This window comes from Cebus imitator, unplaced genomic scaffold, assembly GCF_001604975.1.
Source record: "Cebus imitator isolate Cc_AM_T3 unplaced genomic scaffold, Cebus_imitator-1.0 Scaffold76, whole genome shotgun sequence".
NCBI lineage: Eukaryota > Metazoa > Chordata > Mammalia > Primates > Cebidae > Cebus > Cebus imitator.
This window is the reverse complement of record NW_016107391.1, coordinates 7,960,893-7,973,603: the sequence shown is the minus strand read 5'-3', so window position 1 is coordinate 7,973,603 and position 12,711 is coordinate 7,960,893. Positions and strand designations below refer to the sequence as shown.

The 12,711-nt window shown below is 44.2% G+C and overlaps 2 protein-coding genes across 4 annotated transcripts in view; both read right to left on the bottom strand.

The window, feature by feature from the left end:
• PPP2CA (protein phosphatase 2 catalytic subunit alpha) overlaps nt 1-3,612 on the bottom strand; it is a 33,623-nt gene extending 30,011 nt beyond the window's left edge. The window contains exon 1 of the mRNA XM_017532392.2: nt 3,114-3,612. Within this exon, the coding sequence (XP_017387881.1) occupies nt 3,114-3,215 (102 nt within the window). The 5' untranslated portion in view covers nt 3,216-3,612. The remainder of the gene's footprint in view (nt 1-3,113) is intronic.
• Nucleotides 3,613-11,720: 8,108 nt separating this feature from the next.
• CDKL3 (cyclin dependent kinase like 3) overlaps nt 11,721-12,711 on the bottom strand; it is a 112,338-nt gene continuing 111,347 nt past the window's right edge. For all 3 annotated transcript variants that reach the window (XM_037739914.1, XM_017532388.2, XM_037739913.1), the window contains exon 13: nt 11,721-11,873. In XM_037739914.1, coding sequence (XP_037595842.1) covers nt 11,841-11,873 — 33 coding nt within the window. In that variant the 3' untranslated portion in view covers nt 11,721-11,840. The remainder of the gene's footprint in view (nt 11,874-12,711) is intronic.

Below are 12,711 nucleotides of genomic sequence, written 5' to 3'. Positions count from 1 at the left end.
AAAAAAAAAAAAAAAAAAAAAAAAGAATGTCACCTTGGTCAAGTACCTTTCAGCTTATCTAATTAGAAGCAAGCAGCTTGCTTTTTCCATACTCACGTAACGAATGTTAAAACTAGCATTTTAATGACTAACGACAGCATTTTATTTATAGTGCTTACAGAGCAGTGGAAAACAGCATACCTAGGTAAAGAACTTTGAAAAAAAAAAAAAAATCTGGCTATCAAACAACATTCTCCACATGTTTGTTAAGCACAAAGCCAAGAATCATACCCAAGCTAAACCAAAGCTGAAGTCACATAATAAAAGATTGTTCACTATAGTCAATGCCAAAACAAGTTGATACTACTTACTCCTTTCAATCTGTAGATTGAAACATACCAGGCCAGTTATACAAATGTAATGCTGACTATAGAAGTGAGCCTGAGACAAAACTGCACACCAAATGATTAAACTATCAACAAATTATGATCCTCAAGATGACAAAGTCTACTACTGTATACACTAACAGCCTTGGCTTTTATATAAACCTTAATCACATCTTAAGATTACTTTTAGCTAGTGAATATTATAACCATGTTCGCCTTTGTCTATAAATGTATACTTAGATTCTCTGGGTTTGAACATGTAACACTAATTGTTGATGGGATAACAAAATAATGGCCTCAGGATTTTTTTTAGTAACAATGACTTCTACTTCTTATAGTATACATCTACCTTTACTATTAAAGTATTTCATTTAAATCAGGCATCTTTAGGTGGGTAGAAGGCTTTTACATTATCATTCCTTCTTGTAACTGAAGAAATTGCCAACTATTCTCAAACAACTATTTTTCCCCCCAAAATATTACTATTATATACTAATGAAAAAAATTAGCCCTCAATATTTTCAAAATTACTCTTTAGAAGGCAATCACACCAAAAAGCATGTATGTACCTTTCATCCAGAGATGCCACTGGCACACAAATATTAACAGTGAAAGACAGCTTTTGTTTTACTAGAAAGACTTGAACAAAAAATAACACTTCACGGATTCCACATACCCGAAAACCTGTCTTCAAATTAGTTAAGTTTAGATTAACTCCTGAAAGTTGAAATAATTACAAGTTATAAACAGTATAAAGGCTGTATGATATCCAACAAAAAGGATCCATTCCACAGAAACTTTTATCTAACACCTACTCTCAAATATTATTTCCAACTTTTAGGCACTCAGAACTAAAATTTGCATAAGCTGAGCAAGAAATGGAGATTTACTTCACTATATCTTAGTTTTCCAAAGATGTGGAAAGTAATAATGGATGCATTAGCTTCACCCACCCCACTTTAGCATCCAGTATTATTATCTTCCAGTTTCCAACACAAACCCTCTACTTCCATGCTCTAACTCCCACACATTTTCATACCATGCTTTTCCTTCCAACTAGATTCATAGCTCCTCGACAATAAGCACTTACTTACTCTTCATTTATTTTCATTCCGCTCAAAAGAGAATGCAATCTTGGAGATTCAATAGGTGTTCAATATTAAACACACTACTAATTTAAAATGGAATTGATTGTATAATCTCAGGCCAATTTTAAACCTTTAAAATAAATACCAACCTCATTTGATGTGAGGTTGGTAAAGAAACAGGAGATTCAATACCTTGCTACCATTAAAATCTATCTCCAAGATGATGTGCTACTTCATCAACTAGTAGTAGTTTTGTTCATGCTTGGGAGAAATAAATCTAAATCCGATGTACTTACATTCCAATTGTTCACAACATGGCTTCTAAAACATGGAAACATATACACCAAACTCATGAACCTAATTTTCACATCACACCACAAACAAATCAGGATAATAGTTCTCCATTAATTCTTTTCACTAATACAAAATGCTAGTATGATACTCCACTATTCTGTACTAACGTGACATATTGCAAAGTTATTTTTGAAAAGAGAAGTTAGTGTTCACAGCAGAGATCAGCATTTTTGTCTACTTTAGAAAACTGAGTTACAAGAATTTAAAAATACGACATACAGCTAATAGCTAAATTGGCTACCGGTTTCCCCAACCCCAGGGGAAAACAAAACAGAATTAGCTATTAAAAAATATAAAATTTAGTGTTATTAAGTGGACTACAACATTCTATTTTCAATGTATGTGAGACATTACTTAAACACTAAGCACAATATCTGGAATACAATCTTAGTCGACAGTTATTACTACTACTACGTGGAGCCACAAAATTCTATCAAGTAACTTTTGCAACAAAGAAGATACAAAATTTACCGCTCTTCCACTTTATGTTGACTTTTTCTTTATGTTGACTTTTTAAATAAATGGCAAAATGCCAAGTGTGTTAAGCTTAGAGAAGGCTTTGAGTCAGCATATAAATCATAAATTCAACTGACACTTGATTTCCAATCCAAAAGCTCCCTATGTATTATGACTCACCAAATTCCCCATTTCTTCCAACTATGAAAAATAAGTTACACTCCTCTAACTACCATGACCTTCGTAGAAATTAGGTTAAGGGAATAATTTTAAAATTCTTAAAGACACCCTCACCTTGGTTTCTGGAGAAGAACGCTTGGTGAGTTTAATACAAACCACCCAGGGGTACTAAAGCTGTGTGACCTTTACATATGTTCTGGGATATGGCCTAACAAGACTGCCTTCGGAGATCCCCTGGGCAGCTTTGGACCTAACTAGGCCTGGGTACAAGTGGAAAGCCTCTAACTCAGTCCACCGTAGAAGTCTAGGTCCCATTCCCAGGCCGCAGAATCCAAGCCCGCTCACCCTCAAAACCGTCCCTGATGCTGACCCACAGGGTCTCCGCTCCCCCAGCCACCTAATCTGGCGCCGAGGCAGGGAGGCTCAAAAGCCCAAGACCCGGGTGAACGGCGCCATTTTAGGCGGCGTTGGCGGCGACAACCAATCCCTGCGCGGGAGGCAGGGGGCGCCGGGTCTCTAGGGAGCCGCCGCCGGCCGGGCTGGGCGCCGGTCTCGGCGACTCGGGGGGCCCGGGCCGGCGGCCTCCGCCATGTTGCACCCTCCTCACGGCCGCCTTTTCTTCGGCGGGGTCGGCCCCAAGGCAGCTGCCTGGAGCCGGAGTACAACTCACCTTCTCGCAGAGGCTCTTGACCTGGGACTCGGACAGCTGCTTGCACTCGTTCAGCTGCTCGATCCACTGGTCCAGCTCCTTGGTGAACACCTTCTCGTCCATGATGCCACCCGCCCCGGCCGGCTGCCGCTCCGCGCTGCTCCCGCGCCGCCGCCCGCACACGGGCCACACGCACACGCCGCCGCCGGTTCCTCGTGTACTTCTGGCGGCTGCTGAGGCTGGCGCTGGCCCGCTGGCTCTCACCGCAATACTCGGCCGTAGGCCGCTGCGCCTCCTCCTCCGCTCGCTCAGGCACCAGAGATCGGCTCTCTGTAATGGCGGCCGCCTGGCGTGGTGACGTCACGCCGGCGTCAGGAGGCGGCGGGGAGCGGACGGGAAAAAGGACGGGGAGCGAGCTGCGCAACTGCGGCGCCCAGCCCCAGCGGCCGCACTACCGGAGTTGGGGCGCAAACTTTGGGTCAAAGCGCAGGCGCGACGTAGCCGGCTGGTAACTGAGTCGCCTTCGCTTTTAGGGCGTGGCTCCCGGAGGGCGGGTGGTGGGGGAAGGGAAGGATGGAGCTGGAGCATGCGCAATGCGCACAGCGGCGAACCGGCGTAATCCCTTAGCACTGCGCCCCGAGAGGTGACGGATTGGGCCACGCGCAGGCGCAGACCGGCTGGAAGCGGGGGCTACTGGCTGGCTGTAACTGGTTTCCCTGGGAAGGCCGTTCTGGTGTTGAACACAGCTCCTCCTCTGGAGCCCGGCGGCCGGTCACGGAAACGAGAATTGCGACCCCATGGCTCCTCCGGGGTGCAGCAGCGCTGGAATTGTGTGGGTTTCCCGCATCTTTGGGGGCAGGAACGGGCAGCGAGTGGCCGCCTGGTTGCAATAACCACCCCCACCTCTGGGCGCGGCTGGTGTAATTAGGTCACTCGTAGGTGGAGGAGCGTGTACCTACCGTGGGAGTGCCGCGCAGTGCACTTGACTTCCCCGGCACACACCGGTCCCCTTACCTAGGTGTCTCGTCGGGCGCGACGGCGGTGGCGAGGTTTGGGCTTTTCTTTGAGCCTAAGACCGCGGCTTGGTTCCACGTGCCCCGCTCCTCGCCGATGGTTGCTTTCCTCCAAGTTTGATTCCCCCTGGGAATGAGACCCTCAGCCCCTGCGCTCCCTGGCCTGCTTTCTAGAGGAGAATCCCATAGAAGATGGATGCACCTGTCCTGACCGCGTCCCGACGGCGTTAGAAGCAGCTGTGATCCGCGCTTAAAAGAGAGCTTACATATCCTGGGATTGGACCTCTGTCTGGTTATGAATCGCTTTGGAGTTTGCGAAACGTTTTCACATTCCATTGTCCCTGCTTTTACATACACATCTGGCTCCATAGAGCGCCAACTATGTGCCAGATCCAGAGGGTCATCCAGACGGATGACACCCAGCCCTGGAGCTTGTATTCTCAGCAGTATTGGCTGAATATGGTTTGGGATAGACAGAGAGAGATCATGATGCCCCCAGAATTTGACAGATATAGAAGCTTTCCAAAGAACATTTAGCCATAAAGGGAAAGGCAAGAGCTGAACCTGGTCGCCTGTCTTCCAGGCGCCCCACCCTCAGTATCAGCCAACCCTTCCGCACCCAAGTGCCCAGCGATACTCTGGAGGAGAGTGCTCACTCTGCAGCTCTGAGGGCATCATCCCTACCAACAGGCTGAAGAAGGCACTGGAGGCCCCAGCAGCCAATAGCAAGACTGAAAATCCTCCTTTATCCAAGACAACCTGTTTGGCGAGGCCAACTGGCTTGGCCTCCTGCGCTGGAAATTGTAATTCTGCTTTCCCTTCATACCTCCCATTAGTGTGCACAAAAGAAACTACCTCAAATCTACTCTTCCAAAAGTCTTCTCACATACTTAATTGACCAGACTGGGAAAAGACTCTTTAGCCCAAATTCTGTCCCTGTTTTGCAGTTAACATCCCCAAACAATAGAAGGGTATGAGTTAAGACCAAGTAGAATGAATGAGGAAAAAATCATCACTTGGTGCCCATGATTATAAAGCCATACCCAGTGTGCTGTCTAATCTTATTCTTTACCGTTGTCATGAACCTATGTGAGAATTGATCCTGTCTGATAGGGCAAGAGGCAGACAGGCACTCAAGAAAGAGAAGGGACTTGCCCAAGGTGGTAGTCAGGATTTAAAACTGCATACTCCCAAGTACAAGGTCTCAGTCAAGTCATGCTGAGTTGTCAGTTCCAAGATCTGACATATGGAACAGAATCAACATAATTTCTCTTTGGCTAGATTATCTTACCTGGAAAGGTGGTGGTGATGTTAGTTTGGTAATGATGAAGTATGGAACACCCACTATATGCTAAAATTATAATGAGTTTTTCCAAAGTACTGTGAGCTCCTTGTTGGTAGCATTAGTGTAGGTGTTATTTATTTTCTCTTGATGCAGATTACTTGGCTCACCACCATCACAAAATAGAGGGAACATATAATTATATGTACTTAAAACATCCTGTCAAATAATTAAATGCCATGACTTAACTTCTTAAGGAATGTATTCTAGGAAGCTCTTTTTTTTTTTTTTTTTGAGGCGGTGTCTCACTCTTGCCCAGGCTGGAGTGCAGTGGCATGATCTCCACTCACCACAACCTTCGCCTCCCGGGTTCAAGCGATTCTCCTGCCTCAGCCTCCCAAGTAGCTGGGACTACAGGTGTGCACCACCATGCTCGGCTAATTTCTTTATTTTTGGTAGAGATGGGGCTTCACTATGTTGGCCAGGCTGGTCTCAAACTCCTGACCTCATGATCTGCCCGCCCCAGCCTCACAAAGTGTTGGGATTACAGGTGTGAGCCACCATGCCCGGCGAATCCTAGGAAGCTCTTAGCATCAGACAGTGAAGCAAAGCATGTATGATGATAAACAATACAGAACTAATCAGGATATCTTTTTCTTTAGAAGAAATCCAGAATGTTCGTGAATTTTGTAGAACTCAAAGTATCTAATTGACATGAAAATGAAAATTCAGTTTAACTTATCTGGTCTTGACTTGTTTGACCTCACTGAGTGAATTCTAGAGCTGAAGAATATTTGGAATAAAAATTTTAAAGCAAACCAAAAAGAATTGTCTTTTTAATTTCTTGGCAAACACCAGAGAGTAAATAAAGCAAATACGCTTTGAGAAAGAATCTTTGCTTAGATGGCAAATTCAGTATACAGCAAGTCTGAGTGTTGCCCGATGTTTAAACATAGCTATAAATAAAAATCATCTGATGGTGGGGCGGGGTAGGAGGAGAATAACCTTGAGCGAATAGTTTTATAATAGGCACTCTTAGTCAAGTTATACAAATTGACATTAAACCTGGAGTAGGAATGAGATGTGTCTTGTCAGCAATTCTATCGGCATTAAGTTAGGTTTATTTTTTTGTTGTTCCTTCCAGTTTCCTGACTTCTAAACTTACTGAGACAGAATATAGAGCAGTGTTGGAAACGACTCTGGATGCAGATGGAACTAGGTTTGAATTCTGGTTCTGCAACTGTCTAGATGTGTGAAGTTTGGCAAGTTACCTAACTTTTCTGACTCTTGGGTTTCTCATCTATAAAGTGAGAATAATTGTAATAAACAATAAGGTTCTTTGGATAATTAAATGAAATTATAAATGAATAAAACCAGGCGGGGTGCAGTGGCTCCTGTCTGTAATCCCAGTACTTTGGGAGGCCAAGGCAGGCGGATCACCTGAGGTAAGGAGTTCAAGACCAGCCTGGCCAACACAGTGAAACCCGGTCTCTACTAAAAATACAAAAAAATTAGCCGGGTGTGGTGGTGTGTTCATGTAATCCCAGTTATTCAGGAGGCTGAGGCAAGAGAATTGCTTGAACCTGGGAGGTGGAGGTTGCAGTGAGCCAAGATCTCGTCACTGCACTCCAGCCTGGCAACAGAGCAAGACTCTGTCTCAAAAATAAATAAATAAATAAATAACACAAAAATAGTATGAATTAACGTACAATAAGTGCTAGATGTTATTTTTATTATTATAATTTCTAAGTGGGCTCAGATTTTAAATACATACCCTCTAATACCAGTTGGAGTCCCTCATGTCTGCAGTGAAATAGTGGTGTTTGGAAACAGAACATAGGGGTATCAAAATATCATGTAGGCTGGGCACAGTGGCCTGTAAATCCCAACACTTTGAGAGGCCAAGGTGGGTGGATCACTGAAGGTCAGGAGTTTGAGATTAGCCTCGCCAACATGGTGAAACCCTGTCTCTACTAAAAATACAAAAATTAGCCGGGTGTCTTGGCAGGTGCCTATAATCCCAGCTACTCAGGAGGCTTGCTTGAACCTGGGAGGCAGAGGTTACAGTGAGCCAAGATTGCATCACTGCACTCCAGCCTGGCTGACAAAGTGAGACTCTGTCTCAAAAAAATAAATAAATTAAATAAAAACATCATGTAGACACAAAGCCATTGTGAAGTGGGGATGGGGGAGGAAATTCAAGGAGAAGTAGAGTTGGAACAAAAAGAACAACTCCGGCTGGGCACAGTGGCTCACACCTGTAATTCCAGCACTTTGGGAGGCCGAGGTGAGCAGATCACCTGAGGTTGGGAGTTGGAGACCAGCCTGACCAACATGGAGAAACCCCATCTCCACTAAAAATGCAAAATTACCTGGGCATGGTGGCGCATGCCTGTAATCCCAGCGAACCCGGGAGGCAGAGGTTGTGGTGAGCCAAGATCATACCATTGCACTCCAGCCTGGGCAAGAAGAGTGAAACTCTGTCTCTAAAAACAAAACAAAACAAAAACTCCTCTCTTGCTTTGTCATCCATTCAGACTTGTTGTATAGAGAGAAAGTTACTTAGGAATAAATCCAAGAATTAACACGATCAGTCTCACGCTCCTTCAGCTCAGAATCTTATATCTGAAAAGGGTGTCATAGTTGAAAAGGATAACATGCTCTTTGTACCAAGGCCTTTTATGCCTCAGAAGCCCCAAAATGAAGTCTGAGCAGTCAAAATCTTGCTGGCTTTGGCCATAGAAGACCTGTCATGCTCTGGCCAACAAGGCCTGCCCAGTTACCAGATTTCTGCACTCAGCTTACACAGTGATGTCTGCAACTCACTGGTATCTGTCTCTGTTCTTTGTAGTTTTCAGAAAAATTAAGTTTATATTCCCCTTTCACCTGGAATTAGAATTGTATAAATGTAGCCAAAATTTTGTGACCAGAAACTTTGCCACAGATATACAGCCCTTTCACCCAGCTACCACAGTCTGGCTAAAGAAAAAGGAGAGAAATGACCATGTCGCCTGGTGATGCCCATGATGTCTGGAAGTACTCTCGGTTACAAAAGGAGACCATTTTTCTGTTACAGGGGAAAAAAAAAACAAAAAACCTCTGAAATGGAAGCCAAAGTTCATCACTCCAGAAGGCTGGGTAAACTTTAATTATACTGTCACCAGCTCTGTAGCTATGAAATATTCTATCACAGAATTATGTTTGCTATAGAATATTATTCACAATATATTATTAAAAATACCTGATAAAATAGTATGCGTGATATAACCCCAATTCCATTAACACATATTACAAATATATGTTTATAAGAAACTTTAGAAAGCCACACAGTAATAATGGTTACTTCCAGTAAGTAGGATTGTTTTTTAGTTTCATCTTTTTACTAACTTGATTTTTCTGTAGTGAATACATAATGCTTTTGTAATTATGAAAGAAAATGCCCAGTCCTGGTGGCTCACACTTGGATTCCCAACACTTTGGGAGGCCAAGGTGGACAGATCACCTGAGGTCAGAAGTTTGAGACCAGCCTGGCCAACATGGTGAAATCTCATCTCCACTAAAACTACAAAAATTAATTGGGCTTGGTGGCAGGCACCTGTAACCCCAGCTACTCAGGAGGTTGAGGCAGAAGAATTGCTTGAACTCAGGAGGCAGATGTTCCAGTGAGCTGCAATCACACCACTGCACCCCAGGCTGAGTGACAGTGCAAAACTCCATCTCAAAAGAAAAGTGGGTGGTGGGAGCCAGGCACGGTGGCTGGAGCTGCTAAACCCAGCATTTTGTGGAGTCCTAGGTGGGTGGATCAGGAGGTTAGGAGTTCAAGACCAGCCTGACCAATAGACCAACCTGGCCAATATGGTGAAATCCCATTTCTACTAAAAACACAAAAATTAGCTAGGTGTCATGGCGAGTGCCTGCAATCCCAGTTACTCAGGAGGCTAAGGCAGAAGAATTGTATGAACCCAGGAGGGAGAGGTTGCAGTGAGTCAAGACAGTGCCATTGCACTCCAGCCTGGGCTACAGAGTGAGACTCCAACTGGAAAAAAAAAAAAAAAAAATCTGGGCGCTGTGGCTCACACCTGTAATCCCAGTACTTTGGGAGGCCAAGACAGGCAGATCACGAGGTTAGGAGTTCAAGATCAGCCTGATCAACATAGTGAAACACTGTCTCCACTAAAAATACAACAATTAGGTAGGTGTGGTGGTACACACCTGTAATCCCAGCTATTCAGGAGGCTGAGGCACAAGAATTGCTTGAACCTGGGAGGCGGAGGTTGCAGTGAGCCGAAATCGTGCCAGTGCACTCCAGCCTGGGCAACAGAGCAAGACTCCATCTGGAAAAAAAAAAAAAAGGAAAATGTTGTCCAGGATATGTGAATAAACGTGACAAGGCATCTCTTGGGAGAATCACAGGCCTAAGAACATGTAGCCAATAGTTCTGCTAAGTATTACACTATTCCCTGCAATGTTACTCATGGGCCCTCACTTTCTTATGGAAAGCAGTCTGAGCTCTCCTATGGCCTTCTCACATGGCCTTTTCTCCTGCCTTCTCTCTCACTATAAGCTCTCCTTAGTTTAGCTGGCCCACTCCCCAAACCAATTCTGTACTCATCCAATTCCATTAGTTCTTTCCCCCTTTGCTCACCCTGCCTTGGATCCCTGGGTTGCCCCCTGGTATCTATATGAACCTTACCTGTCATTTAAGGTCAATTCAGGCCCCACTTTTCAGAAAAGACTCTGAAAAATCTTCTCTGGTGACTCTAGGCCCCTATTGATCAAGAGTGCTTAGTAGATTAGCAGGAGACTCTCAGAAACTGGTGGAACGGCACAGAGACCTGATATCTGTGAGGGCAGAAGGGTGTAAATGGAGGAAGACTTGTTGGTGAGCCCATATGACATGTTCCCTAGAGACTTACAGAAACACTGTGGAGGACAGAGATGCTTTGGAGGGAGCCAGAGAGGAAATCTGTTTATATTTTGTTCTTTATTTTCCAGATTAAGCAGTTTACCAGTGTTCTACCTTGACTCCTGACAAAATTTAAAAATTAGATTCACCAAAGCAGATGAATTTGCAAGCACAGAAGTATCTAAACGGTGCTATGAAATTCATTTGCAAAGATAGAAACATAGGTCCATACTGCTCTCCTGTCTAATGGAAGAAAAAGAAACTCTCCCCTCATAGGAGCGTTTGTTCTCTGACCAATAGAGGGAACACCAAGCAGGAAGACCCCTCCAGTAGCAGGTACTTCTATGCTCATATTTAAATCGTGATTCTGGGATATGGTAATGGAGTTGGGTCCCCAAACAAAAGAAGGAACAGATAGTACATAGAGAGGAGAGAAACTGATGGGTGATTTAGTGTCTACAAGTTGATGGTTTGTTCTTAGAGGTAGGATTGCTAATCAGATGTCTCCGTCTTTGCAAGAACAGGCAAGAGGAAATGAGCCTCTATCAAGGAGTAACAATAATAAGAACCAGCATTTATTAAGCACTTACTACAAGTCAAATACTCTTCTGTTTTCCATATATTCTTCCATTTTTGTTTGTTTGTTTGTTGAGTCTGAGTCTTGCTCTGTCACCCAGGCTGGAATGCAGTGGCACAATCTCGGCTCATTACAACCTCTGCCTCCCGGGTTCAAGCGATTCTTGTGCCTCAGCCTCCCAAGTAGCTGGGATTACAGGAGTGTGCCACCACATCCAGCTAGTTTTTGTATTTTTTGTAGAGATGGGATTTCACTATGTTGGCCAGGCTGGTCTCAAACTTCTGACCTCAGGTGATCCACCCGCCTCAGCCTCCCAAAGTGCTGGGATTACAGGTGTGAGCCACCACACCCAGCCTTATTGAGATAATTTTAGATTCACATGCATTTATAAGAAATAATACAGAGAGATCCCAGTTTCTCAGTGGTAACCTCTTGCAGTATTATAGTAACATAATCACAACTTGGAAATTGATATTGATTCAATTCCCCTATCTTATTCAGATTTCCCCAGTTTTACATGTACATAATTGTGTAGATGTTAGTATGGGTATTTAGTGCTGTGCAGTTGGGAATTTTCTTTTGCATGTGCTTTTTTTTTTTCCTGGGGAAAGGCTCTTAGCTTTCATCAGATTCTCTCAAGCATCAGAGATTCACAAAGGGGTTTGAATCCCAGCTCTGGGAATTCTAAGAAGACCATTCCTGAACCTCTCTAGCTCTCTATTTCAGCAATCAACATTTAATTAGCAATTACCCCATGGCAGGCATAGGAATGCATGTGAGTGAGAGGTGTTAGAGAGGGGCGCTGGGAAAGGAGGGGACGTTGCATACTACACAGTCCACTGAGCTTGTGCTCAGGCGAGACACACAGTCCAATAGGCAAGCAAATCATTTATTAAACATACACACAAGAGGGATGGCCTTGTTGCTTGGGGAAGCTGGGCAAGTATTTCCATAGAAGTTGATGCTTGAGTCACATCTTGGAGGATAATCCAGAATTTTTCAGCTGAGAAGAGAAGAACTCATTGTTAAAATCCTTCCCTCTAATCACTTCTATTCTAGAAGTTTTGAAGAAAACATAGGAAACCATGCCTACATTTGTTTATTGTACAACGTTAAGGTGTCAGATTCAACTCCCGTGTGCTTGTGCTGAGGCCAAGAGATTTTTTCCCCCTGAGTCTGTTTTCCACTATCTTGTCCAAATTGGATACCAGATCCTGTCTGCTTAGCTTGAGAAAGGCATTTTATCTCTGTTGCCTTGATGACATCAGAGCTTATATTTAACGCATGAGTGATGAGAAGAGACCAAAGCTAAGACCTTGGCTCTGTCCCATCCCTAGAGCTCTCTCCTCTGCACCGAAGGCTCTAGAAGCCAGTCCTGCAATGGCTGGTGGGAGCCAGAGCAGGTCAGAGCCATAAGTAAAACACCTCTGCCCTCCAGTTGATTCTCTGGTCACTGGGATGATCTCCTGTTCCCTCAAGGTCTCATCAGAAATCCTCAAGGGGACAAGAAATAAAAATTTAAAAAAAGAAAAGAAAATCTCAGGGGGGTGCCAGGCGCAGTGACTCTTGCCTGTAATCTCAGCACTTTGGGAGGCCAAAGTGAGCATATCACTTGAGCTCAGGAGTTTGAGACCAGCCTGAGCAACATGGCAAAACCCTGTCTCTACTAAAAACACAAAAATGAGCCAGTTGTGGTAGTGGGCACCTATAGTCCCAGCTACTTGGAAGGTTGAGGTAAGAGGATTGCTTGAGCCCAGGAGGCAGAGGTTACAGTGAGCTGAGATGGCACCACTGTACTCTATCCTGGGAAACAGCAAGACCCTGTCTCAAAAAAAAAAAAA